The sequence below is a fragment of the Chlorella variabilis genome (assembly GCF_000147415.1).
Source record: "Chlorella variabilis unplaced genomic scaffold CHLNCscaffold_39, whole genome shotgun sequence".
NCBI classification, from domain to species: domain Eukaryota; kingdom Viridiplantae; phylum Chlorophyta; class Trebouxiophyceae; order Chlorellales; family Chlorellaceae; genus Chlorella; species Chlorella variabilis.
Genome location: NW_005435049.1, coordinates 74,088 through 93,735, shown reverse-complemented (window position 1 = coordinate 93,735; position 19,648 = coordinate 74,088). Strand labels below are relative to the sequence as shown.

The 19,648-nt window shown below is 68.7% G+C and overlaps 6 protein-coding genes across 6 annotated transcripts; 4 read left to right on the top strand and 2 right to left on the bottom strand.

Annotated features, from left to right (window-relative positions):
* The first annotated feature begins 934 nt into the window (after window positions 1–934).
* Window positions 935–2,789, top strand: CHLNCDRAFT_33349 (hypothetical protein). The gene is made up of 3 exons (XM_005842846.1): window positions 935–1,360; window positions 2,016–2,118; window positions 2,379–2,789. Exons 1-3 carry the CDS (start codon window positions 1,077–1,079, stop codon window positions 2,469–2,471), a joined length of 480 nt encoding a protein of 159 aa, XP_005842908.1. The 5' UTR covers window positions 935–1,076; the 3' UTR covers window positions 2,472–2,789.
* Window positions 2,790–2,915: 126 nt separating this feature from the next.
* Window positions 2,916–4,395, bottom strand: CHLNCDRAFT_141839 (hypothetical protein; the record flags this gene model as incomplete). Its single annotated transcript, XM_005842836.1, has 4 exons — window positions 2,916–3,146; window positions 3,393–3,940; window positions 4,035–4,165; window positions 4,313–4,395. 4 exons carry the CDS (start codon window positions 4,393–4,395, stop codon window positions 2,916–2,918), a joined length of 993 nt encoding a protein of 330 aa, XP_005842898.1.
* Window positions 4,396–4,856: 461 nt separating this feature from the next.
* On the top strand, window positions 4,857–6,079 carry CHLNCDRAFT_28714 (hypothetical protein; the record flags this gene model as incomplete). Its single annotated transcript, XM_005842845.1, has 5 exons — window positions 4,857–4,903; window positions 5,033–5,083; window positions 5,339–5,429; window positions 5,648–5,738; window positions 5,955–6,079. 5 exons carry the CDS (start codon window positions 4,857–4,859, stop codon window positions 6,077–6,079), a joined length of 405 nt encoding a protein of 134 aa, XP_005842907.1.
* A 3,199-nt stretch (window positions 6,080–9,278) lies between these two features.
* CHLNCDRAFT_55558 (hypothetical protein) lies at window positions 9,279–10,963 on the top strand (the record flags this gene model as incomplete). Its single annotated transcript, XM_005842844.1, has 2 exons — window positions 9,279–9,404; window positions 9,797–10,963. 2 exons carry the CDS (start codon window positions 9,279–9,281, stop codon window positions 10,961–10,963), a joined length of 1,293 nt encoding a protein of 430 aa, XP_005842906.1.
* Window positions 10,964–11,926: 963 nt separating this feature from the next.
* CHLNCDRAFT_141835 (hypothetical protein) lies at window positions 11,927–12,655 on the top strand (the record flags this gene model as incomplete). Its single annotated transcript, XM_005842843.1, has 1 exon — window positions 11,927–12,655. One exon carries the CDS (start codon window positions 11,927–11,929, stop codon window positions 12,653–12,655), a length of 729 nt encoding a protein of 242 aa, XP_005842905.1.
* A 736-nt stretch (window positions 12,656–13,391) lies between these two features.
* CHLNCDRAFT_55557 (hypothetical protein) lies at window positions 13,392–15,931 on the bottom strand (the record flags this gene model as incomplete). The annotated part of the gene is made up of 5 exons (XM_005842835.1): window positions 13,392–13,693; window positions 14,947–15,210; window positions 15,345–15,362; window positions 15,609–15,693; window positions 15,896–15,931. The coding sequence occupies 5 exons, from the start codon at window positions 15,929–15,931 to the stop codon at window positions 13,392–13,394; spliced, it is 705 nt and encodes a 234-aa protein (XP_005842897.1).
* Between the last annotated feature and the right edge of the window lie 3,717 nt (window positions 15,932–19,648).

The window sequence follows — 19,648 nt, the reverse complement described above, 5'->3', positions numbered from 1 at the left end:
CCGCCGCCGCCGCCAGTCCTCACATCACCACCGCCAGCCACTACCTCGCATCACCACCACACACACCACCACCACCAGCAGCCTCACCTCCACCACCGCCACCACCACCCACCACCACCCACCACCTCGCACCACCACGGGCCTCACCTCCACCCGGAAGAAGTTGCAGGCGGGGAAGGCGGAGAGGTCCACTGTGACCGCCTCCAGGGCCTTGTAGGGCGCCGCGGGGCTGGCGCTGCCGTTGCTGCCTGCGGGGGAAGGAGAGCGCTTGCTTGTGTGGGCTCCCAGGCCGAGCGGGTCGCGGGCGGCGGCAAAGCAGAGGCCAGGGCTGGCTGCGGCCGAGGCGACGGGCTAGCCAGAGGCGGCCGCGGCTGGTGGCTGGCGCGGCCAGCCGGGTGCCGGCGCCGCGGAGAGGGCAAGCAGGGATAGCACGAGTTGGACGCCGCGGCCCCGCCGCCAGGCCGCCGCCGGCGGCGGCGGCGCTCGCGGCCCCACGCCCCTACCCGAGTTGCAGACGTGCAGGGCCAGCCGCCTGCTGCTGCCCCTGGGAGCGCCGCAGTGCCGAGGCGCCGCTGCTAGGGCTTGCCTGCAGCAGGGGGTCGCCCATGCCCGCCATGTCTGGCCTGCCGGCGGCTTGCAGGCGTGCTGGGCAGCTGCATCGCAGGCCTCCTACCTGACCCCGCGCTGCTGCCGGGCTCCAGGCACCACGGCCGAGAAGCTGCACCCAACTGCAGACTCCATCTCGATACTGCTGGGCAGCACCCCTCGACAACAGAATGGCGGGAGGAGATCGATGTAGGCCGGCCTGATCGCGTTGGGGCCTGCCGTCTGGGCCGGACGCCTGCATGCGAGCCCAGCACTCACAGCACATTGGGCCATGGCTCACGAAACGTGGCTTGGGGTGTCAATTGCGCCTGCCCGCAACAATGTACGTAAAAGAAGCATGCTCCCTGCACCACTGGGCCGCCGCTTTTGCGGGGCGACATGCTCGACGGCAGGGAGTGCCGCCCCTGGCCTCCCTGACCGCCCTGCGCGGCCTCCACGACTGTCTGCCATCGCCAGCAGCAGCCCGCGTCATGGGGTCGGGCGCCAGCAGCAGCCCCGCCGCCGCGCCGCCGCCGCCGCCGCCGCTGGCGCCACGGGCGGCGCCGCGCAGGCGCCCGCCCCCCGCGGCCTTCTACTCCGTCGTCTCGGGCGGCGGCGGCGAGCAGCCGGCCAGCGGTACTGCAGGCGGTACGGCCGGCGGTACGCCGCTCAAGCTCATCGTGTACAGCAGTGAGGGCTGCCACCTGTGCGACGGCCTCAAGGAGAAGCTGGAGGCGCTCCTGGAGCGAGCCCAGTTCCTGCCCTGCGCCCTCAGGTGCATGCGCTATGCCGCCGCCGCCGCCGCCGCCGCCGCCGCCGCCGCCGCCGCTGATCCCACCGTGCAGCCCGTGGTATCCGCAGCGCCGCCGCCGCCGCGCCGAGCTCCTTCCCTGCTGGCCTGCCGTGCGTGTGTTGCACCCTGGCATGCCTGGCCGGCCGGCCAGCCAGGAGCGCAGCGGCTGGCCAGCTGCGCAGGACGCAGCAGCATCGCTGCCGCTTGCCACCTGGCGCCCGCATCGCCAGGCTGCCGCCCCCCCCGCTGCATGCCACCCGCTGCCCGTGCCTGCTGCCACCCCGCGCGTGTCCCCCCATGCTGCCTGCCTGGCGCGCCTCAGCGGCGCCGCTTTGCTGCTGCCCCGCCATGCCACCACCGCCGCCACTGCTGCCGCCAAGCATGCCTCACCACAGCCTGGCATTCCTGGCGTGTGTGCATGCATGTTTGGTACGGTGCTCACACCCCTGCCATCCCACTACTGCCACCACCACTGCTGCGCTGCTGCCCTGCCATCTCACCACCCGCCACCACCACTGCTGCTCTCTCACCCGGCCACTGGCCTCACCGCCCTTGCCTACCTGGGCTGCGCTGCGGCGCTGCGGTGCTCTCACCCCTGCCACTGGCCTCGCCGCTCCTGCCTGCCTGGCCTGCGCAGCGGCGCGGAACTTGAGGTTCGGGACATCTCTACCAGACCAGAGTGGGAGGCGGCTTACGGGCAGCTGATCCCGGTGCTGGCGGCGGCCGACGGCGGCGGCGAGGTGGGCGGCCGCGCTGCGTGCGTTTTGTGCACGCCGGGCGCGCCTCGCGCCCGCGCGGCCGGCGCCGGGCTGTCCCCTCCGGCGCCGCATGCTCTTCCGCCTGCTGTGCTGTGTGCCACCCGCGCCTGCCATGTGCGGTCCTTGGCCGCACCGGGGGCGGCTCGGCCAGCCAGCCAGCAAGCCTGCCTGCCAGCTGCTGACCTCACGTCGCCCCACCTGCTGCTGCCGCCGCTGCTGCTGCCGCCCGGCGCGTGCCGCAGGTGGAGGTGCCGCGCCCCTCGCCCCGGCTGTCTGCAGACGCTCTGCAGAAGCACCTGGAGAAGTTCCTTGCGGCGCGGCAGGCTGGGGCGTGAGGGCAGGTGGCCAGGGCATTGCCCTCATGGCCTTCACGTGACAGCGGCGTGCTTTCTTCCTTGAGTGATGAATCGCGGGGCGTGGACGCGGCCGACGGCTGCCGCGGCAGCAGCCAGCGACGCGGGCGCCCGCCCGGCGGGACGGCAGGCAGAGAGCGAATGAGGGGAGCAGCGCAGGCTCCGGCAGGCTCCCGTGTGTCTCTTGAGGATGATGTGATGCAAGGTCTTGGCAGCGCACGACACATATGTGGCATCCGTATACTGAATTACATTCGTTTGCTGTTATTTTTTTATTACATTTGTTTGTTACGTTTGATCAAAGGCAAGCGACATACTTCTACCGGCGGAATTGCACATTGGGTCGACGCATGAACAGCAATGATACAGCCGGGCGACAATATCCCGGGTGTTGTGGGGCCAGATATGACTGGCTCGGAAGCTTCATCAGTAGCAGCGCTCCAGCGCCGGCAGCGCGGCCACCTCTGGGGGCACGCCGTCGGGCAGCGGCACACCCAACAGATCCAGCTCCCGCAGGCGGGTGAGCGGGCGCAGGTGCTGCCAGCCGCCCACCATTGTGTCATTGTCGGACAGGTTGAGCCGCGTCAGGGCTGTCAGCGCCGACAGCTGCTCGGGCACGGCTGCCAGATCACAAAAGCTGAGCTCCAGGTGTTGCAGCTGCCGCAGGCTTGGCAGCAGCGCTGGCACTGACTGGCTGTCTACCAACGCGATGCTCAACTTTGTCAGCGCAGTGAGCTGGGACAGCCCCGCTGACAACTGCTGAATGCCGCAACTGCTAAGAAACAGTTCTCGCAGCGCTGTCAGCCCGCACAGGTTATGCCAGTTCGTTTCTGCTGTTGCAGCAAGCCGGTCAGAGGCACCGTAGCAGAGACAGGTCAGCGCCGGCAGCGCAGGCAGCGCCACCATCACGTCATCACTGGTGGCGACGCGGTATAGGCTCAGGTGCTGCAGCAGGCTCAGCCGCTGCAGGTGCTGGGGGAGGATGGCGTGTTCTTGGGGAGGTAATTTCAGAGTGGAGAGGTCCAGATGGGTGAGGGCCGTCAGGGTGGAAAGGCCGGCTGGCAGGTCTTTGAAGGGAGGAACAGCGCCGCAGTTAATCTCCAGGTGCTGCAGCTGGCTCAGGGCAGCCAGGCCGCGCCAGGCGCCGGTGCAAAGGCTAGATTCCAGCCGCAGGCGCTGCAGCGCTGTGAGCTGCCACAGGTTGGCCGCATCGCCTGACGCAACGAACTTGAAATGCAAAGGCAGCTCCAGAGAGGTCAGCCGTGTGAGGCGTGCCAGGGCGCTGGTGGGGAGCCGGGATGGCAGCGCGTGACCAGTGATATCGCCGCCAGCCAGCGAAGCCACCAGGCTGGCTGGCAGGGCGCTCAGGCACGCGCACACCTGCTCCTGGCTGATGTACTGCTGTATGGCAGGGTTGTCAAGTGGCATTTTGAGGGTGACACGTGCAAAAGCTGCAGCAGCAGGGGTTGGCAGCTGGTGGGTGGTGGGTGGCAGGCGGGCAAGGAGGCTGGATCCTCGCTGGCCGCTATGCAGGGCAGGGCTCACCTCCATACTTGTGCAGCCAGGCCGCCACCGCCGCCACATCAGTCACGGTGGGCGTCACCTCCACATCAACCTCCTGGAACCATGCCAGGCTTGAGCCGTACAGGGCGGTGCAGCTGGCAGCCAGGCTCAGCCTGCGGTGTGGAGCAGGGTGGGCGGCACTCGCTGGCGGCAAATGGACAGGCAGCATGCAGAGTGCAGGTACAGGATGGTTGGTGCAGCAAGCACATCCAATTCACTACAGCATGGTCTGAAACGTGCAGCCTGCATGTGCTGCTCACTTGTCCTGCCGCGACAGGTGGGCAAGGATGGCATCCTGCGCCGGGCTGGCGGTGCCGAGGACGGTCTCAGGTAACGAGGCCATGGCGGCGGCGGGGGCGGCGCCGCTCGGGTCTACGGCGTGCCTGCGGCTTGCGGCGCTACTGGGCTGATGTTTGAGGCGTTTGGGGGCCGCGATGCAGCCGATTTTGCAGCCGCGCAGGTGGTGCGGGTGCCGGGTCGGTCTGAACGCAGCCCGGGCGCACGCGTGATCGGCAACCCAGCACGAGTGAACATACCCAAGTAAATTGCCAGTTCACCCACCGTCACGCTGTGCCCATGGGTGGAGCACCACGTGGGTGGAGCGCCACGTGGCGTGCTTTGAGCGTTTGCTTTTGCTTTGAGCTTTGAGTTTGTTGCAGTCGTTCCCGTCGGTAAGGGGCCGCATCGCCATTGCCCAGGCTTCAATTGGTCGTGCACGGAACACCCCCAAGCACCGCCGTTCCTCGCTTCCCGCCGCCGCCGATCGCTTCTGCTGCAGCGGGCACCCCTGGGCCGGCCCCCACTATGGCGCTGGTGACGCACCAGGGCCAGTGCCACTGCGGAGCCGTGCGGTGAGGAGGGGGGGCAGCAGCCTGCCGCCACTGCCACTGTGCGCCGCCGCCAGGTCTGACCGCCGCCGTCTGTTCTGCTCTGCAAGTTGGCGCACCCTTGGTTTGACTCGCTCCCCATCCCCGATGCAGCTTCGAGTTCGATGCAGAGCCAGACTTGCTTGCCTGGGACTGCGACTGTGAGTCCCGCCCGCCTGGCCGCTCTGCCTGCTGCCTGGAGCGTGCTGCCCTGGGTGCCCTCCAGCCTGGCTCTGCCTGAGGCTGCCTGAGGCTGCGTCCCACCCGCACCTCCAGTGGCCCCTGCCATGCCAGCAGCAGCGCAGGGAGTGGGGAGCGGACACGTGCCTGCCACGCGCCTGCCTGCCCTCCAGCCTGCGGTGCACGCCTCCCATCCCGGCCGCCGCCGCCGCCGCCGTCTCCCTGCTCCGCCGCAGGCAGCATCTGTGCCATGAAGCGCAACACCCACACCATCGTGCCGGCAGCCCGCTTCCGCCTGCTGCAGGGCCAGGACAGCCTCAGCTGCTACCAGGTGGGGGGCTGGCTGCTTCCCCGTGGCGGCTGGCTGGTGGTTGCCGCGCCGCGGCCCCCTCCCTCAGCGCCTCCCGAACCACCCCTCCATTCGCCCCTTCCCAAACCGCCCAGCTCCACCGGAGGTGTGCCTGGCGGTGAATTTGGCAGCCATCCACCCACCCCTCCCCTCCCCTCCCCTCTGCATCCCACCCCCAACCCCACTACGCCGCCGCGCAGTTCAACACCCGAACAGCGCAGCACCTGTTCTGCACAACCTGCGGCATCTGCCCCTTCTACCGCCCCCGCAGCAACCCCGACGGCTATGCGGGTGGGTGGGCGGGTGGTGCACCTGCTGGTGGCGGTTTGTGTCTGTGGTGGTGTGTGTTTGTGGGGTGTGTGTGTGCGCGCGTGTGTGTGCGCGCCTGCAGTCACCATCGATTGCACCGCATCACTCACAGTCGCCTCCACACACAATCAACTCCACTGCCGACCGACCAGCTCAGTCCCGTCGCCCCCCTCCCTTCCCGCCCGCCCCTGCTTGCAGTCACCATTCACTGCATCACCTCCCCCACGGTCGCCTCCACCCGAATACGGCAGATCAAGGGCAGCGAGTGGGAGGCGGCGGTGGAGGCCAGCGGCATACGGCAGCTCAGCAAGGAGGGGCGGTGAGCCGGCCCCACCTGCTGCCCTGACCCACACCTTCTCGGTGCCGGCATGGCGCCACCGGCAGTGCCTCACCCGGCTGCCGCTCGTTGTTGCGGCCCCCCCTGCTTGCCATCCTCCCGCTCACATCTCACAGACACATCTCCATGCTTTGGGATCGGTCCTGGCTGAGCTTGTAAAATGGCACCTCGATGCAGTCGTGCATCGGTCCGGGAGGCGGACGGGCACCCCCGTGCTTGCCGCAGCAAGTGCCCTCCCCGCCCCCTCCCCCTCCCCCAGTCCTTTCAGCAGGATGCTCAGCCTTACACTACTCCGACTTCTTGCGGTGCCAACAATGGTGCAGTCTGGGGGGCGGGGGATGGGGGGGCGCGCGGGGCGGAGCAGGCAGCCCCAGCAGCGGCGCATGCACGCTAGCCAATGCTGCCTATGATCGCCACGAGGTCCACCTGGGCCATGCCGGCATAGGGCCCCACGCCGTTCAACTCCATCTCCACGGGCCCGGGCACGCCGTCGCCGGGCAAGGGGACGGTGATGCGACTAACCCCCTGGGACACCCCGCTGATGTTCACCACGGTGGGTGGCGAGCCGTCGAGCGGCGTGAAGGTGAAGGTGAGTGGGATGTTGGAGGCCTGGGCGTTTGCGTTGCCGATCAGCAGCGCGGTCACACGCATGGTCGGGTCCATATAGCTTATGAAAATGCCGGAAGGGTAGCCGTACACGGAGCAGACGCTGCTGAATCCCATGCTGAGGCCATTGGAAATATCCACGGTGAAGCGGTTGGGGGCGTAGGAGCAGCCGGTGGTGGAGGTGAAGAAGGATACGGCCAGCCGCGCCCCAGAGCAACCTTGGGGCGGCACCCATAGAATTTTCCCCTCGACGTTGTTGGCAAGCAGCAGCGGCCACACACAACTGCCGTCGCCCGCCCTGCGGGAAGGGGGTCGGGGGGGCCAGCACACGGCCGGCAGCGATGGGAGGCCGGCAGCGGATGCCATCCAGTGAAGCATGCTGGAGGCAGGACCAAGCAGGACCAAGGCACATGTGCGGGCCTCACCGCGGCAGGGCGGTGAAGGGAAAGGGGGCGCTGCGTGCTCCCAGGCCCTGCCGGTTGCTGGCCCTGGCGACAATGGTGTACTTGGCGCCAGGCTGGTGGGCGTTGGGTGGGAAGCGGATGCGACGCTGCACGAGTGGGGTTAGCGGAGGGCAGCTCATCATGCGGGGCATGCCCAGGGTCTCCGCACGCGGCCCATCCCAGCGGGGTGGCTGTAGCACAGCTCACACATCCCCTCTCTCTCCCCGTTTGTGTATGGTGCCTTCACCTTTCCAGCTGCTGCACCACAGCTGGGCCCGTAGCATTCATTTGCTCCTTATGGGTGTAACAGACAGACAGACAGACATGAGGCCCCCGCCCAAGACCCGGCGCCGCATCTGCCACGCCACTCACAATGCCCCCCTTGATGGCGGACCCGGGCCCCGAGGCCCGCAGGGCCTTGCCCCCTTTCACGGGAACGGCCACGACGTGGTATCTCAGCACACCTGCACATGGCACGGGGGGGCGGGGGAGGTGGTACTGGCTGCAGTGGCGACGTCAGCCGGGCGGAGGGTGGGCGGCACCCCGCCGGCACCGCCCCAAGAGCAGCAGGGCGGCGCCTCACGGCTGGCGCCGGGCTTGGCAGGCGGCATCATGTCCACCATCAGCTCGCCCTTCCTGTTCAAAGCTGCGCGCGTCACGATCGGCGCAGAGGGCCGCCTGCGGTGCAAGCGGGGTGGCCAGGCGTGGGCAGCTGCAGGTGGCTGGGACGGGCGGCGGCGGGTGGCGGCGGCGGTCAAGACCTGGTAGGAGTGCGTTGCGCCCACCGCGACCAGGGTGCCTCACCTCGTCACGAAAACGAAGCGCCGAGGCCTCGCGGCGTCCGCAAGCGCCAGCCCTGCAGGTGGGCCGCGGGGCACCCGCGTTGTGAGCTGGAGCCCAGCAGCATCGCGGAGGCAGAGCACCCCCAGCAGATCGCATCACCATCACCAGGCCGGCCTGCCTGCAGCCAAGAAGAGCAGCATGAAACACGTAGCGCCGAGTCGCGCCATGGGAACCAGTTCCCAGCCAACTAGCCGGCTGGCTGGAGCCCTTATTACCCCGCCCTTAATGGTGCTTGGGGGCTTGTACAACGCAGGAAGGAGGCCGCAACGTCCTCAGGCAGGCACCGCAGCTACAGGCCGCTCTGCACCGCGGCGGTATTTTCACCAGTATTTTAGAAGAATACCAGATGTTTGCATGGGCCTTTGGAGATGTGCGGGCATGGGGGCCCCTTGTGATTGCGGAGGTGGCAGAGGGAGCCAAGGACAACCAAGGCTGAGCAGCTGCACTGGGCAGCACTCAACGGCAACGTTGAGGCAGCGGCGCCGGCGGTGCAGGCGCTGGTGGCGGCGGGAGCAGCTGTGGGGGGCACACGCAACGACGACGCTGAGCCGCGGCACCGGGCAGCAGCCAACAGCAAGCCGGCGGCTGCCACAGCGGCGGCTTAGGCCCTGCTGGATGAGAGCCCTGGCGTGCCCCAACGCAGTCGCAAAGGATGGCTGCCCACCCTGCGCAGGGCATGCCTGCTAATGCTGAAGCGCGGGGATGCTGCAGCTGGTGCTGGCGCCTGGGGAGCGCAGGGCAGAGACAGCAGGGGCAGGTGGCAGCAGCAGTGGTGCCATCCTTCAGCGCGTGCAGCCGCCATGCTCCACTGGCAGAATGAAGTCAACACGAGAAGCGCATGACCGCGAGTGCGTGGTGTGGTGGGCCGCGCCGCGCAGCGTGGCGCTGCTGCCCTGTGTGCTGCTGCCCTGTGTGCCGCTGCGCCGAGAGGCAGGAGGTGCGGGAGCGGTGCCCCGTGTGCCGCGACGTGTGCGCGGCAGCGTCGCCATCTACCACCCCTGATCCCGCTGGTGGCGCCGGGCATTTGTGCTGTGTGCTTGGTCGCAGCCTGTTTTGTTTTCCAGTGACATTTTGTTGCACAAGTGCATTCGTACCTGCGGTACCTCTTGATCTCCCGCGTGTACTGGGGTGGGCGGGTGGCGGTGTAAGTTGCCACCGCTGGAAGGGCGGCCAGCGGCGGTGGCGCTGGAGCTTGCAGGAGACCAAGCTGCGCGGGAGATGGGCGGGCACCCCGTGCCTGCCGGCAGGTGGGCACGTCCGGATCAAGCCCGCGCCAGGTATGTACATGTCTACATGTGTGCAGCAACTGGACGCTGCCCATCTGCTCTCTGCGGCAGCAGCTGTGGGCAGGGGGCAGCGTGCTCCTCGGCACCGTACTGGGACGGGGCAAATGGCGGCGGGGAGGCTGGTCGGCAGGAGGTGTGGGACCTGCCCTTTACCTCGCTCCGCTCAAGAACTGCGTTTCCAAGCGTCTGCAGTTGTCTCTATCAGTGCCAGGGCGGTAGGCCCGCTGCTGCTCTCCACCAACTCGACGTCCCTTCGCACCAGCCTGAAGCCAGCCAAGGCTAGCCCTGAGAGCAGAGCAGAGCAGAGCAGAGCAGAGCAGAGCAGAGCAGAGCAACAGCAGCGAGCCGACCACAGCAGAGTAGAGCAATCACTGTGTTCATGGCTTCAGCGAGCAACAGGCCAGGCAGTCCCAAGGTAGGGCTTGCCAGCGCCGCCGCTCAACCACGCCGCCGCCGCTCAATGCCGCCGCCGCCACCGCCTTGATCCACATCGCCACTGCGTTGCTGTCCGCTGGCCCTCTGCAGGAGAGTTTTTTTGAAGCAGTGAAAAAAGCAGGGCGGCATGCCTGCCTGCAAGCGCTGTACACATGCTTGGCCGAGGGAGCAGACGTCAACGCGAAACGCGGCATTGGCTTGACAGCGCTTCACTGGGCTGCCTGGAAGAACCCAGACCCTGCAGCGGTGCGCGCCGTGACTGCGGCTCTGGTGGCCGAGGGCGCTGATGTGCGGGCCAAGGACCAGCAAGGCGCTGAGCGGCTGCACTGGGCAGGCTGGAACAACAACGCCGAGGCAGCAACAGCGGCAGTGCTGGCGCTGGTGGCGGCAGGAGCGGATTTGCGTGCCAGATGCAAAGACGGCGCTGAGCCGCGGCCGTTGCACACGGCAGCACTCTGCGGCAACGCTGCGGGGGCAGCAGCGGCTGTGCAGGCGCTGGTGGCGGCAGGAGCAGATGTGCGGGCGAAGGACAGAGATAGCGATGAGCCACAGCACGCGGCACAAAACAGCAATGCTGAGGCAGCAGCAATGGCGGTACAGGCGTTGGTGGCGGCCGGTGCAGACGTGCGTGCCAGGCGCAATGACGGCGCTGAGCCGCTGCACCGGGCAGCACTCAACGGCAATGGTGTGGCGGCAAATGCTGCAGTGCAGGCGCTGGTGACGGCTGGCGCTGCTGTGCGTGCCCGTGATAAGCATGGCTCTGAGCCGCTGCACGCAGCAGCAATGAACAACAAACCAGCGGCAGCCGTAATGGCGGCTCGGGCTCTGCTGGAGGCGGGGGCCTGCCGCACCGCAGTCAACAGGGATGGCTGCCCACCCTGGCTGCTGGTGCTGGAGCGCCCGGATGCAGCGCAATGCGGCCAGCTGCTGCAGCTGCTACTGCCACCTGGGGAGCTCCACCTGAGCAGCCCAGCCCTCCAGCGCTTGGCAGTGGCAGCAGGCGCGCTGCCAGCCGGTGCCGGCAGCAGGCTGTTGGCAGCCGTCATCCACCAGCTGCTGTCGCCCTCGCAGCCAGCTGGTGCAGAAGCGCAAAACCGCAAGTGTGTGGTGTGCTGGGACGCGCCGCGCAGCGTGGCGCTGCTGCCCTGCGGCCACCTGGCGCTTTGTGCCCGCTGCGCGGAGAGGCAGGATGTACGGGAGCGGTGCCCTGTGTGCCGCAACGTGTGTACCGGTACTGTCACCATCTACCACCCCTGAGCCCGCTTGTGTTGCCGGGAGTGGTGCTGCCAGCTCTGCCGGACCACTCTTTTGGCGATCTCATCCAGTCTCTCTTTGCTTTGTTTGAACACCTGCGGTGCCTGTTGATCTCCCGAATGGTTGTTTAGTGAGTGGATGTCCGGGTGGGTTTGTACATGGTGATGAAAGCAAGTCGTCAAGTGTAAAGAGCCATTGCCCTCGTCAGTTTGCCAGCGCTGGCGGGCGCACGCCGCAGGTGGCAGGGCCCGGCACCCCTTCACAGCTTACACCAGCGGGGCCTCCTCCTTAGCCTGCTGCCTCCTTTGCACACAACTGCTGCCCCTGAGCAGTACCCCGGCAGGGGCAAGGGCGGCGAGTGAGGCTGCGCATTTGACAGGGAGGTGTGGGTGTGCGGCCCGGCTGGCGAGGCAGGGAATGGTGTGGGGAGGCGGGCGGGCACCCTCGGGCGAGGCGGCACACGCCGGCGGCCTGCTGACATCCCGTTCGTGCGTAGCTTGCCCTGAAGGGGGCTTCCAGTATCCAGCAGCAAGAAAGTGATGGCGGCGGCGGCGGCGGGACGGGCGGCGGGACAGAGGGAAAGTAACCTCAACGGTTTCAACGTTTCAATGTAGAGCTCGAGTCAGCAGCCCGGCCAGCGGGCCCTGCTCCATCCCACGGGTTGCCTCACGGCAGCAGCTCTCGTGAGAGCAGAGCAGAGCGGGGAGGGTCTCAGAGCAGTCGCTGGGGCGATGGCTTCAGCTAGCAGGAAGCGAGGCAGGCCCAAGGTGGGGCTTGCCAGCGCCGCCGCTCAACCCCGCCGCTGCCGCTTCCCCGCCGCCGCCGCGGTTCCACATTGGACTGTCGCCTGCACGTGCAGGAGACGCTGCATGAAGCCGTTGAGAGGCCTGGGAGGCATGCCAGCCTGCAAGCGCTGCTGCTTGCCTGGCCGAGGGAGCAGACGTGAACACGAAGGACGAATGCACAATGACCGCCCTTCACTGCGCCGCATGCACCAACCCAGACCCTGCAGCCGTGCGCGCCGTGATTGAGGCTCTGGTGGCAGCGGGCGCTGATGTGCACGCCAAGGATTTCTATGGCCAAGAGCCGCTGCACTGGGCGACCCGCAACAGCAACGCTGGGGCAGCGGCAGCGGCTGTGCAGGCGCTGGTGGCGGCCGGAGCAGATGTGCGGGCCAAGGCGAATACTGGCACTGAGCCGCTGCACTGGGCAGCACTGAATGAGCCCCCGGCGGCAGTCGTTGCAGCAGCTCGGACCCCGCTGCAGGCGGGGGCCTGCACCAGCGCAGTCGACAGGAATGGCAGCCTGCCCCGCCTGGTGGTATTGCGTCGCCCTGATGCAGCGCAGTGCGGCCCGCTGCTGCAGCTGCTGACGCCTGGCCAGCTGCTGACACCCCCCCATGGGGAGCGCTCTGCGTCAGCAGCAGGTGCACTGCCAGGCGGCACTGGTGGGAGCGGCGCTGCAGCCGCCAGTCGCCAGCTGCCACAGAACAGGCAGTCGGTTGTCCCAGAAGCGCACAACGGCGAATGTGTAGTGTGCTGGAGCGCGCCGCGCAGCGTGGCGCTGCTGCCGTGCGGCCACCTGGCGCTGTGTGCGGGCTGCGCCGCCACGGACCTGGCAACCAAAAGGTGCCCGGTGTGCTGCCGGGTGTGCTGCCGTCCCGCTGGCAAGACCGTCACCATCTACCACCCCTGAGCCTGTCTGATGGGCGGCAGCAGGCTGGGCGGCAGCAGGCCTGCAACGCTGCCAGCATGGCATGCCGCTGCACTGCTGCTGCACCCGCACACCATGGCAACTGTGTAACTGTCCCTAAAAAATCCCCTGGTGCGCTGCTTCAAGAGCCCCTTCACTTCCGATTAAATGAAAAAAGAGTACGACAGATCTGAGGAATCAAAAACAATAAAGGGGATTAGCTGGAAAAGTGGAAAAGGAAAAAGGCAGCCACATCTTCATCTGTACATACATTGTCGGCGGAATGCGGGGGGCTGGAAAATGCCGGGGGCTGGGAGCAGGCTGCCAGCTGCTGCCCCAGACGCCAGCCGGGGACAGGTGCCGCGCTCACTCCCTCTACTAGAGTAGTACTGGAGGGGTCCCGCCGCGCCAACCATCCCTCTCTATCTTGATCTAAACCTGCAGGTCTGGAGGGGGAGGGGCGCGGGAACGGGGGCGGAGTGAGCGCCAGGCTACTGGGAGAACGTGAGCGACGGCGGCAGGCTGGCGGCGGAATCCGGATGCAAAGGGCAGCTCGAGCTGCACCTGCTGCTGCTCCCCATTGCTGCTCGCTGCGAGCTCGCTGCTGCCCCTCGCTGCCAGCTCGCTGCTGCTGCTCGCTGCAAGCTCGCTGCTGCTGGCCTGCCTGAGTGCATGCACCCACAGCGGCAGCCACACCCCGCTGCCCACCTGTGTGATGGCCGAGGCAGGCGACCCGCGGTCACTCGTCGCCGTCGCTGGCCGCATCTGCGGGCAGCTGCTCTTTCAGCTTCCTGATGGTCTCCTGCGCCTCCGCCAGCTGTATGGTTTTGCGAGCGGTGATCATCTGCAGCCGCTTCTCCTCCTCCTCCAGCTTAGCAGTCTTGGCCTGTGCCACCCACAACGCCGCGTTCAGGTAGCAGATGTCAATGATCTTCAGGATCAGGGACGCAATGATCACTCCCAGCGTGTTCCCCATTATCACTTCCAGGCTTCTCATGTCGGGGGCCACGCCCGTGCGCACGCTGCGTGGGCTGTCGCGGCCTGATGGCGGCCAGGGGCGGTGGTGGCGGGGAGCAGGCCGCTGCCCCCCGGGGCCAGCGGCGCAGGCCACCGACCGAGGGCGCGGCCTCGCTGCAGCCTGCCGGACTGGCTGAGGGAGGCTGCACCCTGCAGCCTGTCGGAGTGCCCAGCTGCTGCAGGCTGCTGCCATGGCGGCCGCTGCCGGTAGGCCTGAGGCGTTGCAAGCTTTCCGAAAGGGGCGGTGCGGATATGGGCCGAGGCCAAACGTGTTTACGCACTGTACAGCGCAAAGGCTTTAATTCACCGCCTCAGGTGTTGAGGCGCCGGCGTCTGGCGGCGGAGTTCGATAGGAACATCGAGTCAATCAGGAGGCGGGTCAAGGAGCAACCACGCAAGCATACAGGCGCCAGCGGCGCGAGTGGCAAGCCTTCCAAAGCAGCGGCGCCGCCGCCGCCCCGCTGCAGGCCCTGGCCACCCGCCCCCCCAGGCTCCAGCGCCTGGGCCCCCTCACGCGCGGGCTGCCGCAGCCGAGGCTTCTGCTGCTGCTGCCGGGGCCGGGGCCGCCGCTGCTGCGGGGCACTCGCGAGGCGGCCGCCGAAGGCGGCCACGGAACACGCTGCCGCCCAGCCGGCGGTGCAGCAGGCTAATGCTGCGGCAGAGTGGGCTCGCGCCGCGGCTGCCTGGCGCGCTGCGCACAACCCGGCTGCCTGCCACCTGCAAGTGAGCTTGGGACACTGAGTGGTGGATGCGGGCCCCTCCACCTCCGAGTCCCCGGGGTACCCTTCCCGTACAAGATGCCTCATATGGCAGGGTTCCCACTGCATGCGCACTTGCTTGTGTGGGCTTACAGTCTGGTTTCAGCCAGAACAAGCTTGCAGCGCAGACTTTGACCACTGCTCACCTCACAGGCTTGAGTCGCCACACACAACACAGCACGGCCAGGCAGGGATCCACTCAGCATGCAGCAGTGGAAGAGCTGTGGCGGTGTGCCACGAGGCAGCGCACAGCATGCGAGCGCACAAAGGTAGGGAGCAGCCCAGCCCAGCCGACGGCAGGCATGCAGCTGGGCTGGGGCGTGCCACCGCCAGCACCACATGCATCGCCTCCGCCCCCTGCCACGCGAATCGCTGCGGTCGCCCCGGCGCCTGCCATTGACACTCCTGCCAGCGCCCCGCTCCTGCTCCCGCTCACGGCTGGTGCTGCGCCGCCACTGCACTCGCTTCCCGCCTGTGCCGGCGCTGCACCCGCTGCACGCCGCCGGTCAGCAAGCTCACGGTCAGAGCCGGGGCGGCCGTTGAGAGGCGGCTCCTCCCTGCCACCAGCCGTGCCCGCGCCGCGCCGGCGCTCGGCCGGTGGCGGCGAGCGACCGCCGCCCTTGCCCTTGCCCTTGCCCCACGCCGCCTGCCCCTCGCTCTCGCCGCTGCTGCTGCTGTCGTTGCTGCTGCTGCTGCTGTCGTCGTTGCTGCTGCTTGCTGCTACTGCTGGACGGCGATGATGAGGAAACAGGTACGCTGCTGCTGCTGCTGCTGCTGCTGCTGCTGGATTCGGAGTTGGAATCGGAGGAGTCGGAGTCGGAGTCGGAGTCGGAGTCGGAGGAGGGGGACAGCGGCGGCCGCCTGCAGGTGCTGCGCGGCCAGGGCCAGCATCTGGGGCAGGTTCCGCAGCACCTCACGCACGCTGTCGGTGAGGCCTGCGGGTGGCGAGCAGGGAGTTTGGCAGCGCCAATGGGTGCGCTTCAGAATACTTGACACGGCGAGCAAGCAAGAAGTGCGAGAAGAGAGAGCGGAAGAAGGCGAGGAAAAAAAACAAAGGGAAGAGCAGCAGGAGGAGGGGAAGGGCAGGCGGATGGGAGGGACGGGGCCGTGCCGCCAGGCACCAGACAGGACCGGTACTGGAGCATACTGGGCATGCATGTAGATCGCACAAAGCAACGCACCTCCCAGCCCGAAGGCTGTGAAGCAGTTGGTGGCAGAGTGCATGCCACGGGGGGAGCCCATGGGGAGCACTCCCACGAGCCAGTCCTGCGGTACAGGAGGAGGCGGTGCAGCGGTACTGCCGCCCGCTCGGTTTCCGGGCAAACCAGCAGCACAGGGCAGGGCAGGGCTGCCACCGAGCGGTACAGCACAGCCAGGCTCAAGCAGTACAACACAGCGAGGCCCAAGCAGCACAGCACAGCAAGGCTCATGCCGCAACAACCCGCCTTATTCATCCCGCAGCCCTCACCTGGAGGCCCTCACCTGGCAGGTGGGACTGCCCCATGCCAGTAGAGTGCCCGGCGGCGGCGATGCCGAGGCCGCGTGTGTTCAGCAATAGCACAGCGTCGCCCGCCTGGCTCCCAACCCCCTGGCGGGCCCCTGACGGCTGTCCCACCCGCCGCCTGCTGCTCCGCGCATGGGCAGCAGCAGGGGCGGGCTGCTCCCCCGGGAGGGACAGCCGCCACTCAAGGTAACAGGCTGGCTGGCTGGCTGGCTGGCCTTCCGCTGGCGACACCCCCGCTGCCCGCCACGCCGCCGTGCCGCCATCGCCACCTCCGTGGTCTGGCTGGCCGGCAGCCACGGGTCGGAGTCGGCGCCGTACAGCACAAACCGGCACTGGTACCGCGTGCCACCACCACCCTGCACCGCTGACTGATGAAGCCTTCCATGGTGCGCCACTCCTCAGCCTCCTGCGGGCCCAGGCGGGCGGGGGAGGGAGAGGGAGGGGGCGCAGCGGCAGGTGGAGCGGGAGCGGCAGCAGGCGCCATCGGGGCGGCATCGGGCGGCACGGGCGTGGGCGCAGGCAGGTTGGTGGTGGTGGGCGGCAGCGCTGCGGGCAGCGCCTGGCGTGCTGGCTGGCTGGCTGCCCGCTGGGGGGGTGGCTGGCAGGCTGGCTGGCGTGCGGGTTGGCGGGTGATGGGCAGCAGGGCAGTGGCGGCGGCGGCGATGGCGGCAGCAGCGGCGGCGGCGGGCGCAGGCGTAAGCTGGGCATGAGCGGCGGCGGCGGGGGAGGCGGCAACGCCTTGAGGAGGAGGCGGCGGGGAGGAGGCCGCTCGCCACCAGCGAGAGGTCACAGCCCGCCCAGCCAGGGGCGCTGGGGGCTCCTCCACGAGCTGCTGGCGCAGCCCGTGGGTGGCGGCGTGCCTCTTGGCGGCAGCGCAGCAGCCCAGTGGCGTGCACAAGCAGAACATCGCTGCCCGACTCGGTGCCTCACCAGCAGCTCGCCCTTCCTGGTGATCTGAAGTATTCTTGCTTTTGCGGCAGAACAGAGGAGCGGCGACAGGAGCAGTTGAGTTGACACCCCGTGCAGGTGCCGGACCACTCGCTCACATCACATCTGGGCTTGATCAGGGGCGGGAGTGCGGTTTGGGAGAGACTTTTTGTGGGGCTCCGGCCACGTGGCGCGCATTTTGGTTTGGTGAGCCCCGCGCAAGGCTGCCGGCACCGCACGTCTCCAGCCACTCTTGATCTCCGGGCGCTCCCATTCCTCCAGCGGCACTGCAGCTCCGGACAGCTCCACGCGGTTGGGCCCAACCGCGTCTCGCCCGGGCCGTCCCCCATGGCCGCCCTCACGGCCATGAAGAGCATGCGGCAGCGGCTGGCGGGGCGCCAGGGCGGCCTGACGTACGAAGTGGAGGTGGTGGCGCAGCACGCCGGTGAGCGGCGCGGCCGGCGCTTGCCGGAGCCGCGGCCCGGTGCGCCGCACCCGGCGCCCGCTCCGGGCCTCCCCTTGCACCCTCCCCTCCTCTCCCTCACGCCATGGCGCCCGCACCGCTTCCTCTCCTGCAGCTGAGCTGCCGCTGCCGGCCGGCACGCGCGCGCGGTTTGTGCTCAAGCGGCGGCACCGCCTGTGCGTGACCGACGCCGCGGGCGTGGACGGCGGCGGCGGCGTGGAGTGGAACACAAAGTGTGCGCAGGTGCGGGCGGCTGCCACCCACAGCGGCTGGCGCTGGCGTCCCTTGCGCATAAGACCATATGTATGGAACAATGCACAAGATGCGTGCATATGGGGCGCGGCGGCAGCCGGTGGGGAGGGCAGGTGGGGGGCGTCCCCGGTGGCGCCACCGCTGCGGACGGGCGGTTTGGCAGGCAGCGGCGGCGAGGCATGTGGGTACAGGCGGCCCCGGCCGTGTGAGAGGCCGTGTGCGGCTGTGCAGCGCAGCGGTAGCGGGGGTATAGCAGGCCCGCCGCGCCGCCGCTCGCCGCCTGCCCACCGCCCAGCCTGCCGCCGCCGCCTGGCCGCCGCCTGGCCCCGCAGACTGCCACGCTGTTCAAGGATGGAGGCGCAGCAGGCGGATGGCGGCCCAAGGAGTTTGTGTTCAAGGTGCAGGCGGTGACAGGTGCGGCGCTGCGGGTTCTATAATAAAGAACACGTATTTTAGCTGATTCCGGCGCCGAGAGCGGAAAGCCAGCATATCGGCCTGGGAGCCGCCGGCGCCCGGCGCCGCGCCGTTGCCCCGCGCCCCGCCCCGCCCGCCTGCCAGTCCGGGGCCGCTGCTGGGCGCCGCCGCTGCACCCGCCGCCGGCTGTTTGCACCCTGGCAGCGCATGCTATGCTGCTTATGCCCCCTTAAGGCTTTCCCCTCCCCAAAGCTGTTCCCTCCCCAAGGCGTTTCTGACCCCAAACCTGTTCCCTCCCCATCAGGCGACGGGCGGGCGGGCCATGAGGAGGAGGCGCACACTGTGGCCAAGGCGGCGCTGGATCTGTCGCAGTTCTGCCAGGCGGAGCCGCTGGGGCCCCGGCCGCTGGTGCTGCAGCTGCAGTGAGTGTTGGGGGGTGGCCGGCCGGGCGCTTGAACGCGTGTGTGCCGTCTTTGTGCATTCTTGTGGCGTGTCTAGGGCCGGCCGGCATCACACACACACACACCTGCACACGCGCACCCAACACCGCGCCACACCCTCACCAGCCGGCACCCCGCCTGCGCCGCCGCCGCAGGCCGTGCGGCGTGCTGTGCGTGTCGGTACGCACGCGCTGGCTGCAGCACTTTGACGCCGAGGCCGACACGCTCACCGACATCTCCCACCTGTCTCTCGCCCAGTCGGGTGGGTGTGCACGCGCCTTCAGCATGACTCATCTTTACTCTGGCTTATGTTGTGTGTGTTGGTCGGTTGGTGGTCCGTCTGTGTGTGTGGTGGGGCCAGGCTCCCTGGCTGCCGTCTGGCGCCTGTTGGTGGCGCAGTTGTGGTGGGCTAGTGGGGTGGATGAAGTGGGGCGGCAAGGCAGCAGCAGGGAGGGGTGGCAGGGAGGGGGTGGCGGCCACCTGGCGGTGCTACCTGGCAACAGCGGGACATGCCGCACGCCGTGGCTCTGGCGGCGCCTCCCTCTGAGCAGCAGCCTGCAGTGGTCCACGCATCGCCGTTGCGTCAAGACAAGCCCTCAACCCCTCCTCTCGCCCTGCACCCCTTCCCCTCCTCCGCAGGCGTGACCAGCGCAGTGGGCGGCGGCCCGGGGCTTGGCGCAGGCGAGGCGGAGGCGGAGCAGGACCTGTCTGGCTTTGACGGCGCCGCCGCGGCGGCCGCGGCGGCCGCTGCAGCCGCCGGCATGGATGGCGGCGGCGGTGGCGGCAGCGGCGGCATACGGGCGGTGTATGGGCGCGGGCTGCCGCCTGCGGGCGCTGCGGGCGCCACGCCGCTGCACAAGCGGCGCCCGTCGCTGGTGCTGCGCCTGCCGCGCCGCGCCGCCTCCGCCAGGGAGCTCTCCTCGGCAGGCGCAGCTGCGCGGCAGCTGCCGGAGGGCCTGCAGGACCAGCAGCAACAGCAGGCGGCGGCGCAGCAGGCGGCGGCAGCATCAGGATCAGCAGGAGGCTTCCAGTTTCCGGCGGCTGGCGGCGGCGGCGGCGGCCGCAGGCCGGCCGGCGCCTCCCAGCTGGTGATCCCGGGAGTCCCGCCGCCGCCGGGCACGGCATTCGCTGCCGTGGCGACGGTGGCAGGGGACGCGGACACGCCCACGCTGCTCGTGCGGCCGGGGGCGGGCACGGAGGCTGGCGGCGGCAGCGTGCGGC